At 33.5% G+C, this 26471-nt stretch overlaps 1 protein-coding gene across 1 annotated transcript in view; it reads right to left on the bottom strand.

Moving 5' to 3' along the window:
- Window positions 1–26471, bottom strand: part of LOC149788530 (DDB1- and CUL4-associated factor 1-like) — a 161003-nt gene that overhangs the window by 129159 nt on the left and 5373 nt on the right. The window contains exons 2-5 of the mRNA XM_089974544.1: window positions 22775–22851; window positions 22155–22228; window positions 14051–14167; window positions 12753–12890 (exon numbers count right to left, since the gene is read on the bottom strand). Of these exons, the coding sequence (XP_089830670.1) occupies window positions 12753–12890; window positions 14051–14167; window positions 22155–22228; window positions 22775–22851 (406 nt within the window). The remainder of the gene's footprint in view (window positions 1–12752; window positions 12891–14050; window positions 14168–22154; window positions 22229–22774; window positions 22852–26471) is intronic.

Genomic DNA, 26471 nt, shown 5'->3' with positions numbered 1-26471 from the left:
ATTTATATACTAGTCTCCTACTTTCTTCAGCCAAAAACCAGATGTTTTATAATGAGATAATGTCTCTCATTGCCTATAGGAGTCAATGACGGTGACCACTTTATACATGCAAACTAAACATTTGCTTCATGAAGAAGAACTGCTTAGGTAAGGTTGATCATTTGAGTTGATGCATCAGCAATATTCTTTATCTCATTGTACTCACTCAGTGACAATGTAACTCAAAGGTAGTGAACATGTCAAATTAAAAAATGGAGCACTTTTTATCATTAGAGAAGAGGGTCAAAGCAATATTTTTGTTTGATAGTGGGAAAGACAATCATGTTTTTGCAGCAGAAATGGGAGATGGCTTTGTGCTAGTGCAACAGGCATGTTTTGACATTTGCATCAATTTGATTGTGGATTAAATCTACCTGATAGGAAAAAAGTTCATCTTTGAAGAGTTATATCCTTTATTTGGTCAGGTCCATTTAATATTTAAAAGGAAAAAAACTTGTCATTAAGGACAGGCTGTGTTTCTCTTCATGAAGTATTAATAACAGACACAAAAGACTTTTAATTCCCTATTCATCACAGGCCCCACAAATAAGCTGTCTTTTCTTTCACTGAGTTCAGCAAGTGGTTGATCCAGTTATTGCTTCCAAGCCTGATAATACAAGATAACCCAAAGAGTCAGTCCTCTGTTTCAAAATCACATATATAAGCTGTCAGTAGTAAAATTATTGCTTTGTCTTGGTATACACAGTGATTGTTTTAAAAGTCAGTGTTAATTTAATGTATAAGATGGATTAAATTCAGTAGAATACAGTGATCCTGGAACATAAGTATTAGTTTGGGATAGAACAACATATATGGATTTTAAGATTTTGCTGAAACACCACTTAATCGGTTTATAATGTAAGAAGAAGAAGAAGGAGGAGAAAGAAGAATAGGATAATCAGTGCATGGTACTCGAAGTGTTCATAATACAAGTCTGAATGGTGAACCTGCATACACAGATCACCAGTGTACAAATGCCAGTTTGGGGTTTTCTCAAGGGTAAATGCATTTGACAGGTCTGACCATACATTGATTACACTGAATCATCACTGCTTATGAGAATTTCTAGGGGAATCTATTGTCCAATGCATTGATCAATGACATGCTTCTGCAAAATGCTTCATCTGACATTTTAAAAGTATCACCATGGGTATCAATCTGTCTGCATGTACTGGAAATGATTCATCTGATTGGACTTAAACCAAGAAGAAGGCATTCAGAATATAATTTCAAAAAGGACCAGTTCTCAACGTTAAGAGCATCAGCTGTTTGAAGACAGAATACAACAGCTCAGTATCAGATTTCTGTCTGACTACTCTGTGTGATCAAATGCTCCTGCAAATCAAATAATCTAAGTACAGTGTGACCCCACTATAACATGGTAGTTGGGAGCTATAGAACCCGACAGTGTTATAGACCAAAGCATGTTATAAGCAACCAGGTTAGTTAGATGAAGATAATGATGCATGTACCCCAAAACATTGGGGGGGGGGGGGTAGGTAATAAATGAGGGCAGTAAAACGTGCATATCGGCACAGTTACCATCTTAAATTGATGCATATTAAATGAGAAATACACATGTAGTGAAAACAGAGAAGGCATATATAATATTACTTTATTTAGAGAACCACGAATTGGTACATATACGTGAATACTGTTTATATATACATGTCTATTATATAGCATGAATAGAGTATCAACACCGTACCCAAGAATCTTGTCATACACATTGAATTCAAAATACAAGTGATTCCATCGAAAATATGCACACACAGATTTAAATATTCAATAATTTTGCCACAGGTCATTATAATCTGAATTCATGGAAAAACAGCACAATCACGCAATGAATGAAGAAGCACATTTACTTTTCAGTACATCCCAAGTCGGTAAGAGTTAGTTTGTGTTTTAAGCTGCCGTTGGTAGCACTCGTAAGCATAAACTTGTTCTCTGCAAAAAGTAAACTTTCACAGCACAGTTAAAGTGTTCCATTTACATTTAAAAATGCAAAAATCCATCAGATTCCATTACTTTTATTTAAGTTTGGTATTGACATCTGAAGAAAAGTTCTTTGTTTTTATTGAAGATTGTAGTGGGTTTTCTTTGATGAAGGGTGTATGCGTTATTGAAATCACCGTTAAAGGACAGCTTTTGAGAACCAAACAAATGCCAATTTCTTAGTGTGGCAGCAACATCAAATAATTGTATTGCATGACTGAGACTGAATTTTTTTCCATTTGCTGAGTACGTTTTCATAACAATTGGTGCTTCAAAGGTAATGTTTCCTTTGAAATTTCAGCAACTATTGTATCTGGGTACATTTTAAAAAAATAATTTGCTGTCGTTTGTCTTTTGTAGCCACTGTTCCTCCCTGCCTATTGAATAAACTAATAAGTAAGATGTTTTCATTTTTTTTATATTACATTTGTGGTAGCAGCGTGATGCTGCCTTCCACGCATGCATCAGAAATTTAACAAAGGGTCAATGGACAATATAGAGACGCATGTGTTCTGGTCTGATGACAGGGATTATTAAAGAAAATGTGAGTGTTCTGAAGGATTAATTCTGAGTGAAAAGAAGAGGAATTTTACTTACCATCCACATACAAATGTCTATGTAAATGTATTAATTAGTAGCAAGTGGCCAAAATTCCGACAAAAGATAGATTACGAGATAATGCCTCATCCAGTTGATTTCCGTCACCAGAAATGTTCACAACATAAAAGGCGGATATCTCACATCATACAGTACTCATGCTAGATGTCAAGATAAATAGATTATGATATAACAGTAGATAAATTTCAGTGCATTTTATATCCAGCTTGAGGCTTCTTTTCATGGGGTCTCTGAATTTCTCCACTCCAAACCAATGGTTGTATATACAAGTTTAAACAGCCAACAATGTAGCCAATAAAATAATTTAGCCATATGGTATATTTTGCCGCCAATAAGGAAAAAATCCAAGTCTGCAACATTGGCGAAGCCCTTTTGCAATCCCAGAATATACTTTTTTACGTTATTTTCCATACTTTTAAGAATAAAAAACTACTTTATCCTGTATGATAAAAAAAACACATACAATTTCAGGAGCTATGCCACGATCGTCTTGTATTATTCATATGTGATCTCCTCCCCAAAATGATAATAAACTTTTTACAATTTGTTTCGTATTTTTAAGAATGATTTTTTCTTTTCTTCGTGTACAAGAAAAATATACACAAATGAAATTTCGGGAGCCAAACCACAACCATGTTATATCTGAATTTGTGTTATAATGGCACATGCTATAGCAGGATCACACTTATTCTATGCCATGATCTATATTCTTGGAGGGATGATTGTGGGATTCATGCTAATTCTAAAAGACTTCTGAAAAATCAATTGAATTTCACATCATATTTTCAAGCCCTGCATTTATTTCTTCAGTAAATCCAGATGATGTTCAGAAAATTCATAGCTTTTTTTTGTTCGGAAGGTTGGAGTTTCCACCTGAATCATCAGTTTTAGAACATACGCTGCAATGAATATAGTGTGAAATATACAACTGGAAATTAGTCTGTGTATATTTTGCCTAGGGCTTGAACCTACACATAACAAATGATTTATCGTATCTCATTAGAGTTCATTTCTCTTCACAGTGATACCTGAAACTGGTGAAGTTGCTCAGAAAAAAACTGAATTTAGAAAATAACCCCTGACAATTTTATCTGAGATAATAATCTGATTTGCAGAAGTAGTTCATTTAAATAACAGTCTAGTCCTACAGTATGTATCTGAGCAGGCACATTGTTTTATCCAGTCATTATTTCATGATTTTAAATTACTGTTTTAACTCATTCAGCCCCAGCACTGTTATCAGTATCTCTGCTGCTATGCCCCAAAAGCGCTACGCTGTGTCTAGCTGCTTGTGCCCCGGAGATTTTACCTGTTCGAAATTTTTTAAAACATCGTGCACATGCATTCACTCTTACCTTAATTTCTCTTCTTATATCCAATTAAAATCCACAAAATTTTCACCAATTATTCCAAATGAATTTGTTTACACAGTGATGTAATTTTTTCCTTCTATTTGTCCAAGTCTTTCACAACTTATTTACACACTATTTATAAAATTATGTGCATCGTTTATCCGCAAGAACTCATTATTGCTATAAGCATCCTCATCTTCTGACGATTTAATCTCAGAAACTTCTATGTCCGAATCTAAATCTTGCAAAATATCCAACTGCTGAACATATCTTTCCTCAGCTTGCTCAATATTTTCCAGATCAAACCCAAGGAACTCCTCATTTTTGCACTCATCAAAAATCACTCTTACATCCACCATCATTTACAATTTTCATGAACAGAACACGTGAACAGTAACCCTTGGCTTCTGAACAATTCAAATTTTCACAATTGAAAGTAAAATCATTTCTGATTGGTTTAATAGTTGTTTAGTTCTTGGAAAAAACACATTTGTAACCAATCAGAGACGTAGCATCTAACACACATTCATCACAACTGCAGACGGGATCGTCCACTGAATGCAGGAAACAAACCACGACTACTGGCGAGATCAGCCATTGAATGCAGAAACTGGATCAAGCCTACAGATGGGATTGGGGCAGAATGAGTTAAACTATGGTTTGACAGTTTGAAATTGCATTAGCTGGTAAATGTAATGAGCTTTGGCACTGATTAAAATGTAACTATTTGATTCGGCTCAGTTGTGTTTATTTCTAATTTTTCTAATAAACACTACAGAGTCATGTGTAAATCAAACAATGTAAATAAATTCAGACACTGTATGCCATCAAAACATTTTACAAATAAATTGATTTTGAAAGAATAAAATAAATCTTTGTAAAATATTCTGAAAAAAATCATTCTTTCTTTGACTTCAATCACAATAAATCTATATAAAAAATGTATGCTTGTAAGCTACGTCAAGGTCAATGGTCACAAATATTCTCCATCAAACTGCCATGTCTGATATAGCAGAATTCTGACAATGTAATCTATATCTGCCTTATCAGATACATTTCCTACATGGAGACATTGAAAGCACTGATCAATATTTCCTCAGGTTTCTGAAGTTGACAAAATATCACAACCTGAGTTATCAAACATTTTGAAAACTCCAGGCCATCTGCTAGCTGAACAGCAGGATGCAAAGGTCATCTGCTAGTTGAACAGCAGGATGACCATAAGTAAAAATGCTTCAAATTTATCAAAGAGGCAACCCTGGTTGTAATAAAGGTCTTGGCATATTGATCATTTGAGATGAGCTGTGTGTGAAGGTAGATAATCTGCAGGTTGTTGTGTAAGAGAGTGCTGCAACAATGGGTGCCTCCTCTACTGGGCTCTTTTACCAACTGGTGGAATAGGTTGCTGAACCATGACTAATTGGCTGGGGGGTGGGGAGAGAGAGAGAGAGAGAGAGAGAGAGAGAGAGAGAGAGAGAGAGAGCAATCAGGATAAGCCAGGATGTGGAAATCCTGTTTGGTGAAAAATCTGAAGAAAATTATTTGAAAGATGGGAACGTTTAAGTGAACAAACAATCTGCAGAGACAAAAAGGGAATTTGTTGTTCAGTCTCATGGCAAACATGTACACTAATACTCTCCCTCCCAGATGAAACAATTTTTTTGTGCTAATATCTGGTGGTGAGACTGCTCCTTAGCGACCACATAGCCCCATCTGCACATGCTGACTTTTGCCTGGACTATGGTGATCTGTCCTCTGAAGCTGCCAATTAAAGGGGGTTCCATACTTGAACGCAAAGAGGAGTATGTGTACCTTCCTGATACCAGAAAGTATGCTACTACTGATTTGTTATCGAAGCAACCATAGCACAACCTCGTACGAACTTGACATAGCCCTGTACGACAAGTAACAAAGACCCTATTTGTAGGTTGTTTTATGAAGGTCTTCATCCTGAGATCAAAAGCAGACCTGCCAACCCTAAAATGACATTCTCAGTAAGGCAGTCAATAGTTTTCAGTAAATTAGAATAAGTCAGTAAGGTGCAAAATATACCAAGTACTGGCAACAATTACAGTTTTAACAACTCTTACTATGTAGTTATTGTTATGACTAGTACAAGGCACTTTTTCACTTTCTGAGAAACTTCTGGTCTAACTCCATTTTGAAGCATTCTCCTTCCACTTTCATCACTAGCATTGTTTCTAGGGTATCAACTGACATATATGAACTAGATTTTGAGTAGAATAAGAATACCCACTCAGTCTGCATCTGAGTGTGGAATAACAAGCACTGCCTTCCAGATGCTGGACAACAATTCATATTTCAACTGGCCATAGGCATTCTTGAATTTACTGATCAGATCTCATTGCTTTTCAACTATTTCAGAGTTTAAGATATCAGGATACAATTCTTTCAATTGGTATTTCAAAAACTGTGCCTCCAAGTTCTCTTGCCAGTTGGTTCTTTAGGGTTCCATACAAGCAAATCTCTTAGGAATTTACATCACACTGCTGGAATCATTAATAAATCATTTGGACACATTAGCAACTGTAATTGTTCATTATTCAAAGTAGACTCTTAATTATGTAATCACAAACATGTATATAATATCTCCTAGCATCTTTACAGAATTCATGAAGGCTACTTTCATACAGCTTACTTTTCAGCCAAGTATTTTCTAGTTTCTGACTTTCATTTCTTACAGTCATGATAATCAATGCTATTAAGAGTCTTGGCTTGTGAAATTTCTGTTGCCATCATGATCCTAACCAGCAAGTGCTTCAGTAATTCAAGCGGTGGATCATATGTTCCTCCTGTTTCAGGACTAGATTATGTTTGTTACATAATGGAATGATGTGGTCTGGAAAGCAATAAAGCTTCACCTTCCAAGATAGCAAAACCTTAAATTCACTCATAGCCTTTTCTTTGTAATGTATACTTCTTGAGCCTTTTGTCATTTCACACTTATGGTTTCTGAAATCATGACTTCAACTGATTTTTAGGATTTAATTTTATCCAAGGCACCATCCCAAAGTTTGTTTTCAGTCTTGCCTGATGTAGCTGCCAATTTGGTAGTTAGATCAGCACCATTTTGATTTCAATAGAACCAAACAATATAAGAAGTCATTTAGTAAATATCCTATGTTGATATAACCATCCATTCAGGAGAACTAGAGATAACAAGGTTTTCAAGATGGCCAGTGTGGCACTGATAGTAAATGTGGATATAGTACCATTTTCATTTAGGAACAATGAGACTTAGGAAAAAGACCACTACTGAAAACCTTAAGGTATTATTACTTTTCATTCAGAATGAGCAGCTAAGATTTCAAGATGGTCACTGTAGTAGCCACACTGGATAAATGATTGGCATCATTTTCAGTTGGGACCAACTAAACATCATAAGAAGTCTTTAAGTGAAAACCCCATGTTGATATGACCATCCAATTTGGAACTAATAACTAGATTTTAAAGATGGCTAATGTAGTGGCTATACTGAATATCACTTTTTTATTTAGGACACTGTAGGAAATCTTTTGTTGAAAACCTCATGTCAATATGACATTTAGAAGGAATAGCAAATAAGATTTCCAAGATGACCACTGTAGTAGTCATATTGGTATCAGATTGGCACCATTTTCCAATAGGACAAACTAAACAGCACAAGAAGACCCCATGCTGATATGACTATCAATTCAGAAGTAATATGATTTTCAAGATGGTCATTGTGGTGGCTGTACTGGATGTCTGAATGACACCATTTCATTTAGGACCAACTAGACACATACATGCCAACCCCTGACAAGGAAAAAGTGTAATCCAAGTGGACAAAAACAGGAATCCAAGCAGAAAAAGAGGAATCCACATATAACATGCTAACAATTTAATAAACAATGATTTATTTGCCCTCTCGTCTTTTAACATCCTTTACTGATTCAAGTTTTCGTATGTAGCACTTTTAGCTTTAAAAAACAACATATTTTCATGTTGCATTTTAAAACACTTTGTACCGGCTGAGACCATGAATGTTTTGCACACCAGTAGAGCACAAAGTACTGGGTTACTGAGCCTGGATCTGAATTCACTTTTATTTTTGTTAACAATACTGAACAATCTCTCACCGTCAGCATTAGAATGGTAAAGAACCAATATTCCTTTCATAACCTGACAAAGAAGAGGAAATTTATATCTTCAAGTGATTGTGTCTTTTAGCTGGGAAATAAGGTGCCACTGCACATCAACTCTATCTGCATTAAGTATATTGTCAGGTAGAATCCCAACTTTATACTTCAGGAATTCTCCTTCCAGATGATCCAAGGTAGACAAGAATGATAATAGAAAGGGATATCTCTTGACAAAGAATCTAACACTTTTGAAGCTTTTTGACTGTCTCTCATTTACATCAGCAAATGAAGCATTTAAAAGCACATCTCCATATGGGAATTTATGGAGTATGTTATCACGTAGCGTAATAATCTCTAACATTATCATAAAACACCTTCACAGCTATGTATGACAGGCCAATTTTAAGCAACAACACAGCCCCTGTGGCCGAGAATGGAACGCTGTATTATGCCATTCATGTATTCATCTTTGAAGAATTATTTTTTTTTTGTCTTTTTCTGATCCACCTGTGAAATTCTTTGAAAAAATATATGTGCTCCAAAACAAACATCGACTAGAATACATCTGAAGACATTCAACGCCAAATAGTAAAATTATTTCCACACGGCCTGCAATAGACGTCACGTGATGCTGTCCTCGTGTCCTCATCTTTGGAGGATTCTGTTGTTTTTTGTTTCGTTTATTTTTGGCCTTTTTCTAACCATCTGTGAAATTATTTGAAAGGAGATATTTTTGCTCTCATACACGCATCCACTAACATAAATTATACTTTTTAGCGCCCAATACCTATAGACTGGTTCTGTACTAAATATAAATTAGAAAAAAGAATCTGTGAGTAAAGCTTAAAAATTAGAAAACCAGTCTGTTCTCTCCTCACTAAGCCATACAGCTGCTATAAATATAATACGAGGTCGAAAGTTGAAAGTAGAACCAGCCTGTTTCTGGGTAATAGGATAGCTGCTAGAAACAGAACATAATACTGTTAGGAAAGTGCACAGACAAGCGTACTGTGTACTCTTATATTGTAGTTACGTAGAAGCCATCTTTTCTAAAATACTGTCTGTGGGATTAATGGGATGTTAATAAAAACGAGAAAACAAACAATTGATTTTTTTGGGAAGGTGGATATACTGAAAAAGCGTACTCCATATATGTTTACGCGTAAGGTGTAATTTAGTGAAAAAAAGTGTAATGATTACGCCAAAAGCGTAATGGTTGGCATGTATGTAGACATCACAAGAAGTCTTGGTGAAAACTTATGTTATTACAACTTTATTTGGGAGGTGTAGTGAAAACAAGAGTTTCAAGATGGCCACCATGGCACCCATACTGCATGTCTAGCTGGCACCATTTTCATTTAGGACCAATCAGACATCACATTAAGTCTTGGTGAAAACTTATGTTATTACAACTTTCATTTGGGAGGTGTAGTGAAAACAAGAGTTTCAAGATGGCCACTGTGGCACCCATACTGCATGTCTAGGTGGCACCATTTTCATTTAGGACCAACTAGAAATCAGAAGAAGACCTACGGTGAGAACCCTATGGTAATTTTGCCTCTCATTCAGAAGGAGTAGCAATAGCAATATTTTTAAGATGGCAACTGTGGTAGTCATATTGGATATCAGACTGGAACCAGTTAGGACAAACTAGACTTCATAAGAAGCATTTCAGTAAAACCCATGTTGGTATGACCATACATTCAGGAGGAGTAGACATCTTACTGGTACCATTCTTAACTCTGACCAACAAGACATCATAAGAAGTCTTTTGGTGAAAACCTTATGTCAATATGACCTTGACTGAGGAGGAGTAGCAATAACAAGATTTTCAAGATGACCACTGTGGTGGCCATGTTAGATGTCCAAGCAGCACCATTTCTCTTATAACCAAGTAGATAATGTGATACATGTGTACAAGTTTCATTGCAATCCTCCAAGATAGATGACAGACAACAAACCATCATATAAACTCTCCTGGTCTATGACCAGTGGAGCTACAAATACTCAAAATAGTATCAGTACTGGGGAGAAAAACATTCAGCAACACAGAAATGTATGACTGGTTGAAAAGACATAAAAACAACAACACAGGTAGATTTCAATGAACTATTTTGCACATTTTCTTTTTGCACCAACTGAAGTATTTAACACGAAAGTATTCTATATGTTGTGTTATGTATATTTAATATCTTCTGCATGCTTGATATTCATCTGTGACTGAGGGTTATAGAGTTTTTGTATACCTGACTTTTGTTATGATTGTGATTGATGGTTAGTGGAATTTTCCATGGAAATGACTGGTTTTACAGAACATTTTATTGTGACTCTGGTGAAGTGGGAATGTGTGTGTGTGTATATACATACATACACATATATATATATATATATATATATATATATATATATATATATATATATATATATATATATACACACACACATATATATATAAGGGGACTTGGCACACAACTTATTTATTCCAGTTTTATGATCAGTCTGTTTCATCATTTACAGTTGTGTTCAGACATAATTTGAGAGGAATTATTTAAATTATTAACTGGAATTACAAAGTACTCAATGACATACTGGGATAAAATGCTACTGTGGGATTATTGACAACTTGTTCAAAGACATTCTGGATTGCATCATTCTGGAACATCAAGACATTCAAGACTATCAGAATTATATACTTTTGGACTTCTGATAGGAGAATTAAGATTATGTGGGATTTAATTCAGTATTGTTCATAATATGTGTCTCTTAATTTTCACTTTTTAACTTAAAGAAACAAATTATTTGATGACTTTACTAAACTTGTTGGCCTCACTTTAATTCTGTTACTTGATTCCAGATACAACAGGTTTGTATTTCATATTATGTTTGATTACAAATCAACCTTTAGATGGTACCATGGCTTCATCCAGTGATAATTCTCTGCTTGGAACATACTGGCCAATTCTGACATACTTAGGTGACTTTAAAGATTTACATTTACAGATATAAAAAATCCTCCTATCTTGTTAAGAACACACTTTAAAGTCCAATTATATCCAAGTAGAATGCAACTTAATCATATAAGAAAATAAACGTTTACTATCGGTGAACCTCCAACAGTGACCAGTCAGAGAATATATCATTAAAATGAGACTGGAATACCAGTCTGCAGTATTAAGCAGGGTTTTCCGTTCCAGGACCACTTTACTGATATGCAGTGTTGAAAAGGTTAAAGGTTTAATTCTTTTAGTAACTGATGGTGCATCATCATCAGTAGTAGAAAACTGAATGATCTCTTGGCCAAAATACAATCTGTCAGGTTTGGCAAAATTGAGATGAACAGTTTTGGGAAGAAAGTCATTTAAACATTTTGCTATTTTCAGTAACAGAAGCCATATATGATCATGGATTGGTATCATTTTCATAAATTTGAACGGTCTTCATGCCAGGCTACTTTATATCAAGATTGGTCGAATTATATTCAGTGGCTTTTGACGAGTTGTTTGACATTATTTTTCTTCTATTTTTAATAAAACTGCCGTACCTGATGGTGTACAGACCTTAAAAGTCATCAAGCCAGGATATTTTTCATCAAGTTTGGTAAAATATTGTTCAAGTTGGAGAAACTGCTTAAAAGCTTTATTTTTAGAACCACTGACCAAATCTGATTGTGCATTGGCTTCATCCATATAAATTTAAAAGATCTTTATGCCAGCATGCTTTCTGTCAAATACTGCCAAATTCTGTTTAGCAGTTATTGTTTCAAAGTTGTCCATTTTTAGCAATTTCTTTTTAAAGTCATCTATACTAGGATTTTTTATCTGATTTTGACAAATTTTGTTCAACAGTTTTAAATATTTTCTTATTTAAGTAACACTAGCCCTATTTGATGGCTGATAATATAAATTTCAAGGGTCATCATTCCATGGTGCTTTGTGTAAAGTTTGGTGAAATATTTATATTTTCGGTAGTGGCAACCATATTTACAAAATCTGAAATATCTTCATATCCAGATGCTTTCTGTCAAATATGATCAAATTCTGTTCCGTCATTTTTCAAAAGAAACTGCTTAAAGCTTGTCTGGCAGTCATGAAGGCCATGGAAGCTATAAAAAAGACACACAAGGCTGGTGTTCAAGACTCTCTGAAAATTATGGAGGACCCTTGAGATCTGGGAGTACAGGGTTTTGGACACATAAACCAAAACTTATTTGACATCCCTTTTTTGCAACAAACAGAACATTTCTTCAAAATAAGTTTAAAATTTGATATGGATTATCAAAGATAAACAAAAGTATAACAGATTCTCAGAGTTATATTTATGATACTTGATACTTAATTTCTAATAAAACAATATGCATAATGAATAATTCCGCATCAAATTTAATGATTTTGAGTTGCTGAGATAATCAGCTGAGTACAAGTTGGATTTCAGATAAAATCCAAGAGAATATGATGGGTTAAGGCTGGTGTAGGCTAGTGTTTAATAAAACTGGGCAATGGAAAATTCATGAATTCAACACTTTTCAGTTATCCCACTAATTAAGCATGCCAAAATCTTTAACATAAAACTGTCAACTAACTGGAAAATCCTACAGCCAATCTAGAGATTTGCTTATACTTACTAGAGTAGCATTGTTCTCCTTAAAATTAGAGGCCACATCCTGCAGTTCCATGGCTCCTGCCAAAAGTCCTGTGGCATAAGATCTCAATGGATCCTCTGCTGTCTCTGCCCATCGAAAGAGTCGCGTTACAATCCCTTCCTAAAAGAGAGATGATAAATGCAGATTTGGATGTTGCTTTGGTCGCATTGGAAAACTAAATTCTGTTGGAATATGGCTGCTTGCATGCAGTAGTTTTGACAACTTCAGCTTCTAATATCTTTTTTAGCAACATTATTTTTAATTAATGATTAAATCATTTATGCCTTTTTGATGACGGTGTTTGTGCCTCCAATCTCTTTGCAATGTCATGTTTCCCAATGCATAAAAGCAAATATCCATACTTTAATTTGCTTATCAATGTGTACTTAAAGGAGTTACTCAAGTTTCAATGATTTCAAAACAATGGATTAAAAATGTGCATTCTGATTTTAATTATGTGATTTATATGGATACAGACGAACTCTTTTAATTTATTGGTGGACTGCTATGAGAGTTAGAATATATTTTTTATAGTCATCTAAAAAAATGCATTTTGACTAATCATTGTACTTGCGTATTTTTAAAAATAAAAGTTACATGTTTTTTTTGTAAACTACATATTCATCTCCATCATGGGTAAGGGTGTCTCTGCATCATGGGGTAAGGGTGTCTCTGCATCATGGGGTAAGGGTGTCTCTGCATCATGGGGTAAGGGTGTCTCTCCATCAGGGGGTAAGGGTGTCTCTCCATCATGGGGTAAGGGTGTCTCTACATCGTGGGGTAAGGGTGTCTCTGCATCATGGGGTAAGGGTGTCTCTGCATTATGAGTAGGGGTATCTCTACATCATGGGGTATGATGGGGCAGCAGGGGTGGGAGTGTATTCAAATGGACATATTGCTCACCATTCCACTAGTTTTTAATTGACATGGTCATCATTAATAAGGGACACTTTATGAAATTCCCCATTGCAATTTAAGTAATGGATTCTTGTCAAATAAGGACAGATGACACTTGTTTCTTCAAAATGATATCCTTCCTGCATGTAATGGGAATCTGCATTTGTTCCAAAATGAAGACAGAGCTTCTGAAAACATATCTGTGGTTTACACGAGCTAAGTTAACAATGACATGCTTAGAATTTTCATTTCATTGATTGCATAAATTACATTCATCTTTGGTACACATACAGTCTGCTTTAAAATCACTAGGTTATAATCAAGGAAATGAGTGCATATGCCCTTCTAGATGAAAGACAGTCATGTGGTCAGGTTACACTTACAGTGTCTTGAAAAATGACAGATGTTTCCAATCCCGGTAGAACATCCAGCAAAAGACGACAAGCTGTGATCTGCAACTCCAGCTGTTCTCTTGAGCTCATTAAATATTCACTGACAAGCTGCAATGAGTTATATATTTTCTAAATATTAATACAGACATGGTACTGTGAAAGAGATCACCAAAGAAAGATGGTCTTTCACTGGAAGTGATAAAACTATATAACCTTATATGAACTTAGTAAATCTGGTATGTCACTCCTCTGATAACTTGCAAATCTGATTATAATACAAGCTCAGGCATTTTTTAAACTAGAAAATACAACAAATCTGAACCCCTATTTTAAGAAAATTGCAATAAAAATTGGTAACATACACATTAATATATTGCTAATTTAATCATCAAAAACATCAGTTATTGTCCAGAAAGTTGAATCAACATTATAAAATTCTAAATTATAACAAGTCCTATATGTTGCTCTTTTCATTATAATTTTTTTCAATATAAATAACAATCTTTGATAACATTTTGATCAAGCAGCCCCCCCCCCCATGTGTTTCTGGTCAGCTGATTGTCCCTGCTTTTATTGCTGATCCCAGAACTTTTGTCTCCCATAGTATAAAAAAATTCACATTGCCAATATTTGATATGTGCCAGTTTTTACCTGTAGTTTTAAGCACCTGAAATATTATTTGGTCATTCTAAAGCGTGTCCATGATTTGTGTCTTCTGATTGGCAACATGGATACTTGACCTAGTACTACGCTGGCGTTAAAATCTGACAAATATCAGCACTTGAATAGGATAGCTTTAATTACTGCAATACCAAATCATAAAGTTATTACAGACATTTTTGCTGAGTTCCACCACAATATACAAACATGCTATTCCATGAAGGGAATCTGTAAAACTGATTTGGCACCATCATTAAAAGAACTTGAAGTAAATGAAATGTCGGTCGGCAATATTTCCCTTGACTTTGGCGTTAAAAGTATTGAATTTACATGTACAGCATTGGAAGAAAATGGTGTAGCTGAGAAAATGCAAGCAAAATACTGACAACCAAGCAGCATAAAAGACAGTAAATGCATTTGAAATATGGTGGGTGAACAAGATTACAAAGTAATGAAATATATTTTAATTAAATATTCACTAATTCACAAGTATGAAATGAAATAAATGTACGTTTCTTTAAAATGAATGAACTTGAGCTTTAACTTGTGATTCTGATAATAAATTATTCAATTTAAGTATTACATACTTCACATCATTTACACAAGATATACAAGATTTTCCAGTATAAACAGTTCACAACAATGTGAATTACATTTCTAGCCTGAAAACGATTCAGGGTTGACATATCTCAGTCGTATTTCTTGTTCATCTAAAGTTCAATTTATAAAATAATACTGAGTGTGTGTGTGTGATATTGATTTTTAACGTAGCTTTTAACAATTTTCAGTCATACCACTACGATGTCTGCAGTGTGGCAGTTTATAGTGATGCCTAGTACTGGGGCATCATGCCACAGACATGAAGCATGATGAAACACCCAGTCACATTATCCTGACGCCAGGCCGACCAGTCCTAACACTAACCTCTTAATGCTGAGCGCCAAGCGAGGCAGCTGTTAGTACCATTTTTGGAAGTCTTTGGTATGACTCGGCCAGGAATCAAACCCACGACCTCCTGCATCCAAGGTGGACGTTCTAACCACTAGACCACCAGAGCGGTCTAAAAAAATATTGATTTATATATGAAATATTTAATAAACTTCACTGTTGGAAATTGTAAGACATTGTTATCGTACAAGACAGCCACTGTTTAATTACATATTTTTTTAATTATTTTATGGTCTTGGGGGAGGAAAAAAACTGATGAATGATTGACAAAAAAGGTGAAATATACAAAAAAACTGAGTCAAATTTCAGGAAGAATAAATAAATCTTTTCAAACTGCAAAAACTAAAGGTGCATACTTTTACTTTGTACAGGTATTTTAAAAAGTTATTTTAAAATTTAGTTTTATTTTAGTTGAGAAATCAAAAACAGCAATATAAAAACATAATGTACAGAGAAAATTTATTGGAAAAAAATTAATATTTTAATGTTTTAATATTGAAAATATAAAATGCATGCAATTTGTTTGTAATTTCTAAAGAGACAATCAGTTTATTCTTAAATATACATTTATAGAGGTTTAGATATTCACTGTAGATTCCAACATTTTATATTAGATTTATATATTTATTGTAGATTCCAACATTTATAGAGGTTTAGAAATTTACTGCAGATTCCAACATTTTATATTAGGTTTAGATATTTACTGAAGATTCCATCATCTATAGCGGTTTAGAAGCTTACTGTAGGTTCCATCATTTTATATTAGGTTTAGAAATTCACTGTAGATTCCATCATTTTATATTAGGTTTAGAAATTTACTGTAAATTCCAACATTTATTTCGGTTTAGATATTTACTGTAGATTCCAGCATTTATAGCAGTTTAGAAATTTATGTAGATTCCAACATTTTATATTAGTTTTAGATGTGTACTGTACATTCCAACATTTTATATTAGGTTTTGAAATTTACTGTAGATTCCAGTATTTTATATTAGGTTTAGAAATTTACTGTACATTCCAACATTTTATATTAGGCTTAGAAGTTTACTGTACATTCCAACATTTTATATTAGGCTTAGAAATTTACTATAGATTCCAACATTTGATATTAGGTTTAGATATTTACTGTAGATTCCAACATATTATACTAGGTTTATAAATTTACTGTAGATTCCAACATTTATAGCAGCTTAGAAATTTACTGTAGATTCCAATTTATTATAAGGTTTAGATATTTACTGTAGATACCAGCATTTACATTATTTATTTTTTTCAATTATAAGTGGACAAGGATTAGGTATGTATTGACAAAAGTTGTTGTTGCTGGATATGATTAACACATTCTCTGTCAAGAGTAACTATTTTACATTCCAATTTGATTAATGAAAGATTGCATGTGGATTATAACTCAGGGTCTATATGAACGTAGATGATGGAATGGGAAATTTATTACCATGAAACGACCACTTGGCAGGATTGGTATAATTCACTCTGAGTTACACTTAATAACCATTTTTAAACATCAATATGCATGATCTAATAAATGAGGCAGACCTATTTGTTGCTGTAGCCATGCTGTTGACTACTTGCAGTTTCTAGTAAAGTTGGTTAATAAATACGTTCATGGTCCCAGACTTATAATGCACTGAACAACAGGAAACAATACAGCAAGCAAATTTATAAACTGTTCTTTTTGTCTGTGTGAGAGAGTGGGATATTTTTAACAAAACACTGGTGGCACATGGTAGACCTACTTGCTGTACTAGTGGAATGATACTTGCAACATTTCAGTTACCTGTCTATTATATGAAAAGTATATTTGTCCTCTTCATATGTAATGAAATAAAAATGAAAACTTCACACATTATGTTTTTTTATTTTGCATGAATATAAAATTAATTCAAAAAGCGGTGGAACTGGAAAAGTCATTTTGATACTGGCATTTCAATTTAGTAGTAGTTGTTGTTGTTGTAAGGTTTCACGCCATTTTTCAGCACACGATAGGCTATATGTGGCGGCCAGTATTAATGGTGGAGGAAGAACCCGGAAAAACCCAGGAAAGAACCACCGACCCACGAGAAGCTACTGGCAAGCTTTCTCACATACCAACATTGGCTGAATCCAAGACTCGAACCCACGCAGACAAAGATGAGATGGCAGTGATCCGTAACGGCCAGCGCTTTAGACCACTTGGCCACTCAGGGCCCCCTATAATTTAGTAAGGATATATATATATATATATATATATATATATATATATATATATATATATATATATATATATATATATATATATAGATATATATATAGATATATATATATACACACACACACACAGTGGTCCCCATCTTATATGGCCACCCTTTCTGCACTGGGAAAGTGGTCTTATAAGATGGGTGGCATCTCCCAAGGGGTACTTAAAAAAATTTGAGTATGATATGATATGTACATAGCAAGAAAGCTGCATATTTCAAGGCAATTAATATCTTCATTTAAGAGTCACATTAATTATGAAAAGGTTCTTCTCATTATAATAATAGACTTATTTCAACTAAATATACATTAATAGTTCTTATTCTTGGCATAAGTGTGATATGCAAGAAGGTATTTTTGTCAAGTACATTGCAAAACCATTCAAAAACATCATTTAAATCTTGGTACATACATGATTCTTTTTCCATTTGCTTCATATTCCCATGGCTGCTAAACAACCTCATTATCGGTTACGTTTTAAATCAAGTCTTTTCAACATAAAAATGTTTTATTGGCGTCTTTTCTACATAAAACTGTTTGACAAGTCCCCCCTCCCCACCCCACCCGATGTCGTAGAGAAGAATAACCAACTTTCTTCTAAAATAATAAGTCTCTGTTTAGGGGCCATCCATTTAGTATGTATACATGGGGGTGGGGGTGGGTTTAACCCAAATGCATATGTTTGCGTATAGGGGAAGGGTCTACTGATAATGTATGTACACATAGGAAACAAGGGTGGGGTGGGTGGGTGAAACCTTGATAATTTGTCTAATGCATAAACTGTTTGACTGGGTTCAGTCGGTGTTTAAATTATAGTGGACACTAGACAAACATTTTAAAGTTACACAGTTTATTTATTTGATGCTAGCAGACATTCAATGTCGGTGAACTGTTTTATTAAATACGTTAATATTAATCTTTGACTGTATCTGCGTGGATTAAATATAGGTCATTCTATAGAATTTGGCGGGGGGGGGGTCAAGCGTACATACGCAGGTGGGGTGTTTGTGTAACAAAGCATGATATGTACAGTGAGGGGGAGTGGTCAAGCTTTGCACGATTTTTGTGTACATACTAAATGGATGGCCCTTTTCATGATAACATGTTAATGTTTGGTAATGATTTATTTGGATGTAGCAGAGTGTACATGATTTAATTATGCAGACGAAACGTTTGTCGAGAGGATGAAATGCCTTCTTCGTAAAGGAAGCGATAATGTGTTGTCATGTGTTTTGTTCAAGGTCAAGGTTAATTTCTGTGTGTGTGTTAATGCACAAAATCTATTTTTAGCTTATGCTGACCCTGTTATGATATGGGCAATTATGTCCAGTTGTAATCATCAAAGAGAAGAACTCGACAGATGTGTGAAGCCCAAAACTCTATCATAACATTGTTACGCCCATTTCCTGTAAATGTAAGCTTTTATAAATAATGATATTATATTAAACTTATTGTTACATGTACTTTATTCAACACTTCTTTCAGTAAAGGAAACTTGACAATGGGAGACATGAATCTATGAGAGATAATCTGATTACTTACTTTATGTCATGATATTAATTAATTTTTGGTATTGGATACATTTGGAGAAAAAAAAATGGCCGCTCGTGAGGGGGAACATTTTACATTTTTGTACTAATATGCTAGCCGCTATTCGCATTAGAGGGGTAGCCGTTCTTGAGGCATACTTTTGAATACAAACTTGTCAGTGCCAAGGGATTCTGGTCATAAGAAGTGGGTAGCCACTGGTCTGGGGGGATTCAAGAGAGGGACTACTGTATGTATGTATGTATGTATGTGTGTGTGTATATATATATATATATATATATATATATATATATATATATATATACACACACACACACACACACACCTACCTAATTTTAAAACCAGTGCAACACGAAACACACATTCTTTTTTTGCCCCAGCGAAAATTTCACTAATGCCAATAATTTAAGAAATAAATAGCAAAAGGAAGTTTTGTCTAGTGAAATTTGTTTCTTTAATCATATTTTTTCATTTAGTTTTAGTATAATCATCATTGGTATTTAAATGTGAAAGATGTGTATCTACCATCACAGCTATGTCAAAGTTTCTATGACAACCCAATTAACTGCTGACTGTTTTGATCTGATTTGTGGACATATTTACTGTATTGTTACATTCAATTAAAAGCAGACCAGCGTTGTATTATTATGTCTTTTGCATCAAATTAAAGGAAAAGGAATAAAAATTAAGTTGAAGGGATACAAATCCTACAAGCAGAAGAGCTAGCACGCATGGTCATGTGTCAGGTCAATTCATTTCAATTGACCACACAAACACTGTTATTGTATAAGCAATAATGAAACCACCTTAAACTATCCTAGCCATTCATAAATGTGTTCAAGATAGCAAGGCAACCAAACAAAAGGAGGACCAATTTAATTCAAAGATTTGTTTGGTAGATATGGTTCATTAAGGATAAGCAAGTTCAAAAGTTTGTAGTGAACTTAAAATTCCTGAATTAGCACTCAGAGATTTGCTCAATGTTAAGCAGAAGTTTCACGATCACTTGCAATGAAATCACTGCATCAGTATTTCACAAATAAAACAATTTTTCAAAAATCTAGTTTCAACAGTGATGTTTTGTTTCTTTCATGAAATGTGTTTTGCAGGTACACATGTATGAGTTGAAACCTCTTGAAGTAATGTCTTTTATGATCTTTTAAAGATAGGTTATCTTAAAAATGCAGGTAATTGATACCAAAAGGTCAACAATTTCATTAGCAAAAGTGTTGATTGACAATTATTTACAACATTATAAAACAAGTATTCATTCATTAAACATCACTGTAATCCCCCTTCCATGATCCTCCAACTGTCTAGTCAGGATGGCACCCCACTTCATTTTTCAGAGGTCCCTTGGTAACACTTCATTTACCAACAGTTCCTAGTTAACTAAAACCCTCACTGAGAGCGTAGTCTATGTTTTTGTGTGCCAGTTATTGAGGGAGAGGAGCACTGGGCAATGGGTGAAATAATTATATTGATTTTTTTATATACTTGCACTGCCATGCTTTCAATTACACACAAATAATACTAACTTCAGTTTGACTGAATTATTTCTGTTTTACTATCCAAGCATTTATCAAATTATTGTGACAATTTCATCAATATATTAAGTTTATTAAACAAGAGGATAAATGACACTGGTGTTTACATTTTATTTAAAATTAAATATTTTATACTGCATTTATAACATTTTTGTCCATATGAAAAGCTGCATGAATACATGTATTTGTCAGTAAACTGTAGAATATTTGAGGAAATTAGTTATAATAAGCATATAATCTTTATTTTTTCTGTTCTTACTCTCTATTACTATATGTTGTGTACAACCAAACAAGAAAGAAGATTCATGCCAAAGAAATGCCTAAATTGATACAATGGCAAACTCGAAAGAACAAAACTACTTTCAACCATGTTGGTCACTTAACACAAGTTTACTGTACCAAGTTTCATCAAGATATCTTTTTGAGTTATCTCTGGAAAGTGAACAGAATGATTGGCAGACAAATCCTGTTCCTATATTGTAATGTCTCTAGGTCTTAAATTATATAACATAAAGAAAGTAAACCAAAAATTTAAGTAACATCAATAAGCAATTTATTTCCCTAAAAATAAAAAAAGAAAATTTATGAGACACAGTAATTGTGAAATAAATCCAAAATAATCCTAAATGTTCTATCACAAGTAAAAAAATACAGACTGTTCCAAATGAATTCCTAAAGCATTAAATGTCCATGCACACAATGATGCAATGCAGAATGTCTTCGAATGAGTTCAAAATAATCCAAAGTGAATAAGCACTTTAGTAATTTCAATATTTTAAATAAATATTTTCTCTCAAATTATACATGACAAAATGATCTAAAATAAGAATTAATGATTTATCAAATCCCTATTTATATACATTTTCACTTGACCCAGATGTGAATCTGTCCAGTGGAAAATTCCAAACTACTTGTTAACAAGACTTGGCAAACACTATGCTATTTAAACATTCTATTTCAAACTTACAATCATGGACAAAAGTTACCTAAACAAGCTGTTTACATTATCTAAGGAACAACTTACAATCACACACAGAAGTTAAGCACACGATACAAATTAAATATACATAACAAATATTCACTACCTACCAATGTCGTGGACAAAAATTATTCGAATCTTGCAATTTACATGATATTACCTTATTCATGAAGTCTTCATTTTTGAACAGTGCCTTAAAAATGTGTCCAAGAGTACAATTTGGATTAGCCCGACCTAAAAAAGTCAAACAAAAATTACAAGCAAGTACAAACTGAAAAAAGTCTAAATAATCAGCTGTAAAATGGGATACATTTTTTTATACTGGAACATACATAATAGGAAGAAAAATGTACCATTCTTGTCTGTTACTTTAGCTTCAAGAGCATGTATCAAAATAGGATCACAACTGAAAAAAACGTAACAGGGAAATCTAACAATAATACAATAAATGTGCATCAAGATGAAGAAAATGATGAGGAAGAAATAGACTGCAAACAAACCCAGCAACAATATCAATAACTGCTAAATAAACGGACTCAAATCTAAAAATTGAGCAGATTTAACTGATGTGGGCCATACAAACCCATTTGATTAATACAAACCTAGCCTATTTCATTTCCAAGCCTCTCTTCAGCAACTGTCAAAATTATCAGTATGTGCTATAAAAAATAAGTTTGTTTCTTTTAAAATATTTGATTAAGAAAACCTATATCACAATGATAAGCATGAAACAGGCCATACTAAATCTCAGGTTTTTATTTGATATAGCTTTATCCAGACCTGGATGACGATCATCAAATGGATCAGGATCCATTTTGTAGTATTCTTCAGTCTCCCTCTCAACTATTTCTGCCAACCTGGAAAATACAAATATTCTGTACAAATTTTTGAGGTATGGAAATTTATCACTGATACTGCCACAGAAGAAATAACTTCTGTTATCAGAGTGTCAGTATATTTTTTTCATGGAGGAAATACATCTGGCTTTGAATATATTATTTCAACTTTCACTGCCACATTGAGGCCTATGTCCTAAAATATGTCATTACTGCACATTAAGTAAGCAATGAGGTAGTGGAATAAAAAAAGCCCAAAACAAACTGAAAAGGACAAAATGTGAGTTGCAAGTATTAACTTATTTAAAAAAATGAATGGCGTAAATTGTCAGTGACTGAACTTGTATGCCCTGTTTGTAATGGATTTTCAGTGCCAACTATGTAGTACCTGTCATAATCTATGACAGATGGAACCAGCTTTTATGGAGAAAAATTTTGAATAAATAATACTAAAATTAATTAGGGATTTTAACTCTATTTACACTCATTATCATGTCTGATGATAATGGAGAAAATGAGGATACATTAGTGTTAACTCCAAACAGAAATTAAATGACAATTGTTATAAATCTATGCTCTTAAAATATGTAACAGAAAAGAATGAAGACAACAAGCTTTGTAAAATTTAACAAATAATTTATTTCTCTAGAATACAAAGTGAAAAAATGAGAAAAAAGAACTTAAGGTTTTATGAATGAAATTTAAAATTGATCCAAGAATTAAAATACACAAGTCCTATCAATTAAAAGTTTTAAATTGAATCTCAGTTCAAATTCAAGACGGAAGGCAATGACGTCAGTAATAGTCACCGTTGTACTGATGTGTCAACAGTTTCTTACTGAATCACAGAAAATACTATTCCTATTTTGAATTCCGTATAAATTCCAGTCAATATCTTTGTCCAAGAATTATATCAGAGCACTTCAGTATTTCCAGAGAAAACAATCACTTGAATTCAATAATTTGAAGAAAAATAAAATTCAACCCAAATAAGTCACAACATAATACAACTTAATGTGTCAGACTTTAAAGCACAACTGATAGAATTTGTATCAGAACATCTGTTATACACCTAAATAAGGCAGAAAACAGATTCTGGATGGGGGTCAAAAGTTCATTCTTCTGGAAAAAATAAAAGTTTGTTTACCAATTGACACATACTTAATGACACATAATTCAGGTATGACCTGAGTTATAATTCTTACTCTGAGAAAAATAAAGCACAATTAAATTAAATATACATAAAACTACCCCCATAAAAGAAAAAGATTTATATAATAAAGATTTCTTTTTACATAGGTCAATTATACATGTGATTTTTAAACAAATAACATAACAAAATCTTACGAATGATACAAAGTATACATGAAATAATATATTTCTATATATGTGAAAGTGCGTCTGCTATAAATTGCTCTTTCCCTTGATGTGCCTGATGTCAATATTCTGCAACAACAAACTTCACCATAACAATCTCTGATTTTGGTTCTTCATCTTGCCAATGAAAGTAAGGGGGTTGAGATCACTAAACACAATAATCGGAGAAGGAGCTGAACTAATTTAAACTTTAAAGTGTTGTAATGCCAATAACATAGATACTGCTCCATCTGATACTAATTTCACAATGTTACAGTGATGGAAACAAGACTGCCAGTTCTACCCACATCTTAGCTTACTAGCTCAGAAGTACCTAAGTATTCTGACATCATCTGTATCCATTGAGAGGTTATTTAGTATAGCTGGACATCTTGTCAGCAAGAAATGGGCCCATTTAAGCTGTAATAATTTGGACTTGATAACATTCTTAAACAAAAATATTGACAATTGGTAGTGAATTTTTAATATCCGTGTTTGCATAGGTTTACTATGGGAACTGACCATGCAATCAATTATGGAGTTTCCCAGTTGATTAGCGAACTGGTTCATGCAACCAACTGGTTATTGATTATAATCAATAATTTGAACAACACAACTGGACTTGCACCTCTTTCAACAGATATATTTATTCGAATTGTTTTAAAAAGAAATATTAAAACTAGACACTGCAAATATTGGATGCAGACTGTTCTGGAGAACAGTGAATAGTCTGTATGCCTGTTTAAATATCGAGTTTCCATTTGATTTGAAACACCAAATAGTTGACAGTATTAGGGACCCCCTAGCAACAATTTGGTCAGAAATTATAAACTGATGAATGAAATTTCATGCATTTTTCATATTCTTCATGCTTTTCCTTTAAATAAATTGGTGTGGAGGGGGTACAAATAAATGGGAAGGTGTGTGAATACCATAGGTTGCTTATTATTCGCTAAGGCACATAGATTTTAGTCACAGTAACTATAATGCAGCTTGTGTTGTGTGTACATAATAACTGGTCTTACTGCCCCTCTCCTACTCATATGCACACTTTTAACCACCCTCCGTATTCATGCAAACATACTAAATAAACAGCCCCTAACTTAAGATAATTTGGTTATTTGGTTTCACTGTCTTTAATTATCACTGAAAAATATGTAATTCAAAACTTTAATATCATTCATTTTAGCCATATTTCAATCATAATTATTGTTTGTTTCAGAGAATAATTATTTTTTTTAGTCTTAAACGTTTTATCCATTCACTTTCATGTAAAAAAAAAGTCTCTAAATTTTTATCACGACCTTCCTTGTGAAAATAATTGAGTAAAATGATTTTATCTATACAGAAAAGATCACATCAACTTAAGTAACCATAACATACATTTTGTCATTTAATGCAAACACAGATGACCGCTTTAGTGTAATTGTTTCTCATCCAATACAATGCCGCAAGTTTATAATCAAGCAAATAATTTAAAGACTTATTTCATCAAGTTCATAAAAGAAACAGACATTTATGCTTATAAAGTGCCTTTCATTACTTTTATTGCATTAACTTGCAGTCAGTGCAGATGACAAAGTTAAGATGGAAGTGCAGAATATCCATCCGACAAAACGAGTTCGTATCTTCCCATACAAATGCAGTAACCTTTTTATTATATGCTCATGATTTTAAATACCTAATGCTTAATTATATTAACAAAATACACTACAAGAAACAAAGTAACTGAATGTATGCCGTATTCCAAACTAAATAAACAAGTGCAGATTCATCATTACACAACAACATTATTACTGCATACATAACTCCACCCAGATAAATTTGAACTTAAGTCGCATGCTCAACATAACTTTCGAAAGAAAATGGCTCGTCTAGTTAAAATTGAAATTTGAAGTCATATCATGAATGAACGTGCATTGCAACAACTTTCCATTTGATCTGCAATGAATAGCTTTTGGTATTTTTTTCGATTCTATGAAATTTCGTAATTATGGACTGGATTTATATGTGACAATTCCCCAAGAAATAGCTTGGATTGAAGAAGCGAGGGAGAAACGTGTTGACATCTGCAAATTTGTTTCTGTTTCTGTCATTGAATGTTTACAATCATAATGTGGGGGAAATCTGAAGTCTTTTAATTGCAATTATGAAAAAGACGCTATGGAATTTAATGCTTATTTCACTTTGAGTGCAGTAAGGAGGATGTAATTGCACTTTTATTCAAAATTATGGTACAATTTCAAAATGTGTAATCAAGATTGAGAACCTATGACATGGCTCAT

This window comes from Sinohyriopsis cumingii, chromosome 11 (genome assembly GCF_028554795.1).
Source record: "Sinohyriopsis cumingii isolate HCF-2022 chromosome 11, ASM2855479v2, whole genome shotgun sequence".
NCBI classification, from domain to species: Eukaryota; Metazoa; Mollusca; class Bivalvia; order Unionida; family Unionidae; genus Sinohyriopsis; species Sinohyriopsis cumingii.
The sequence above is the reverse complement of the archived record's forward strand: the minus strand, read 5'-3'. Positions and strand labels throughout refer to the sequence as shown.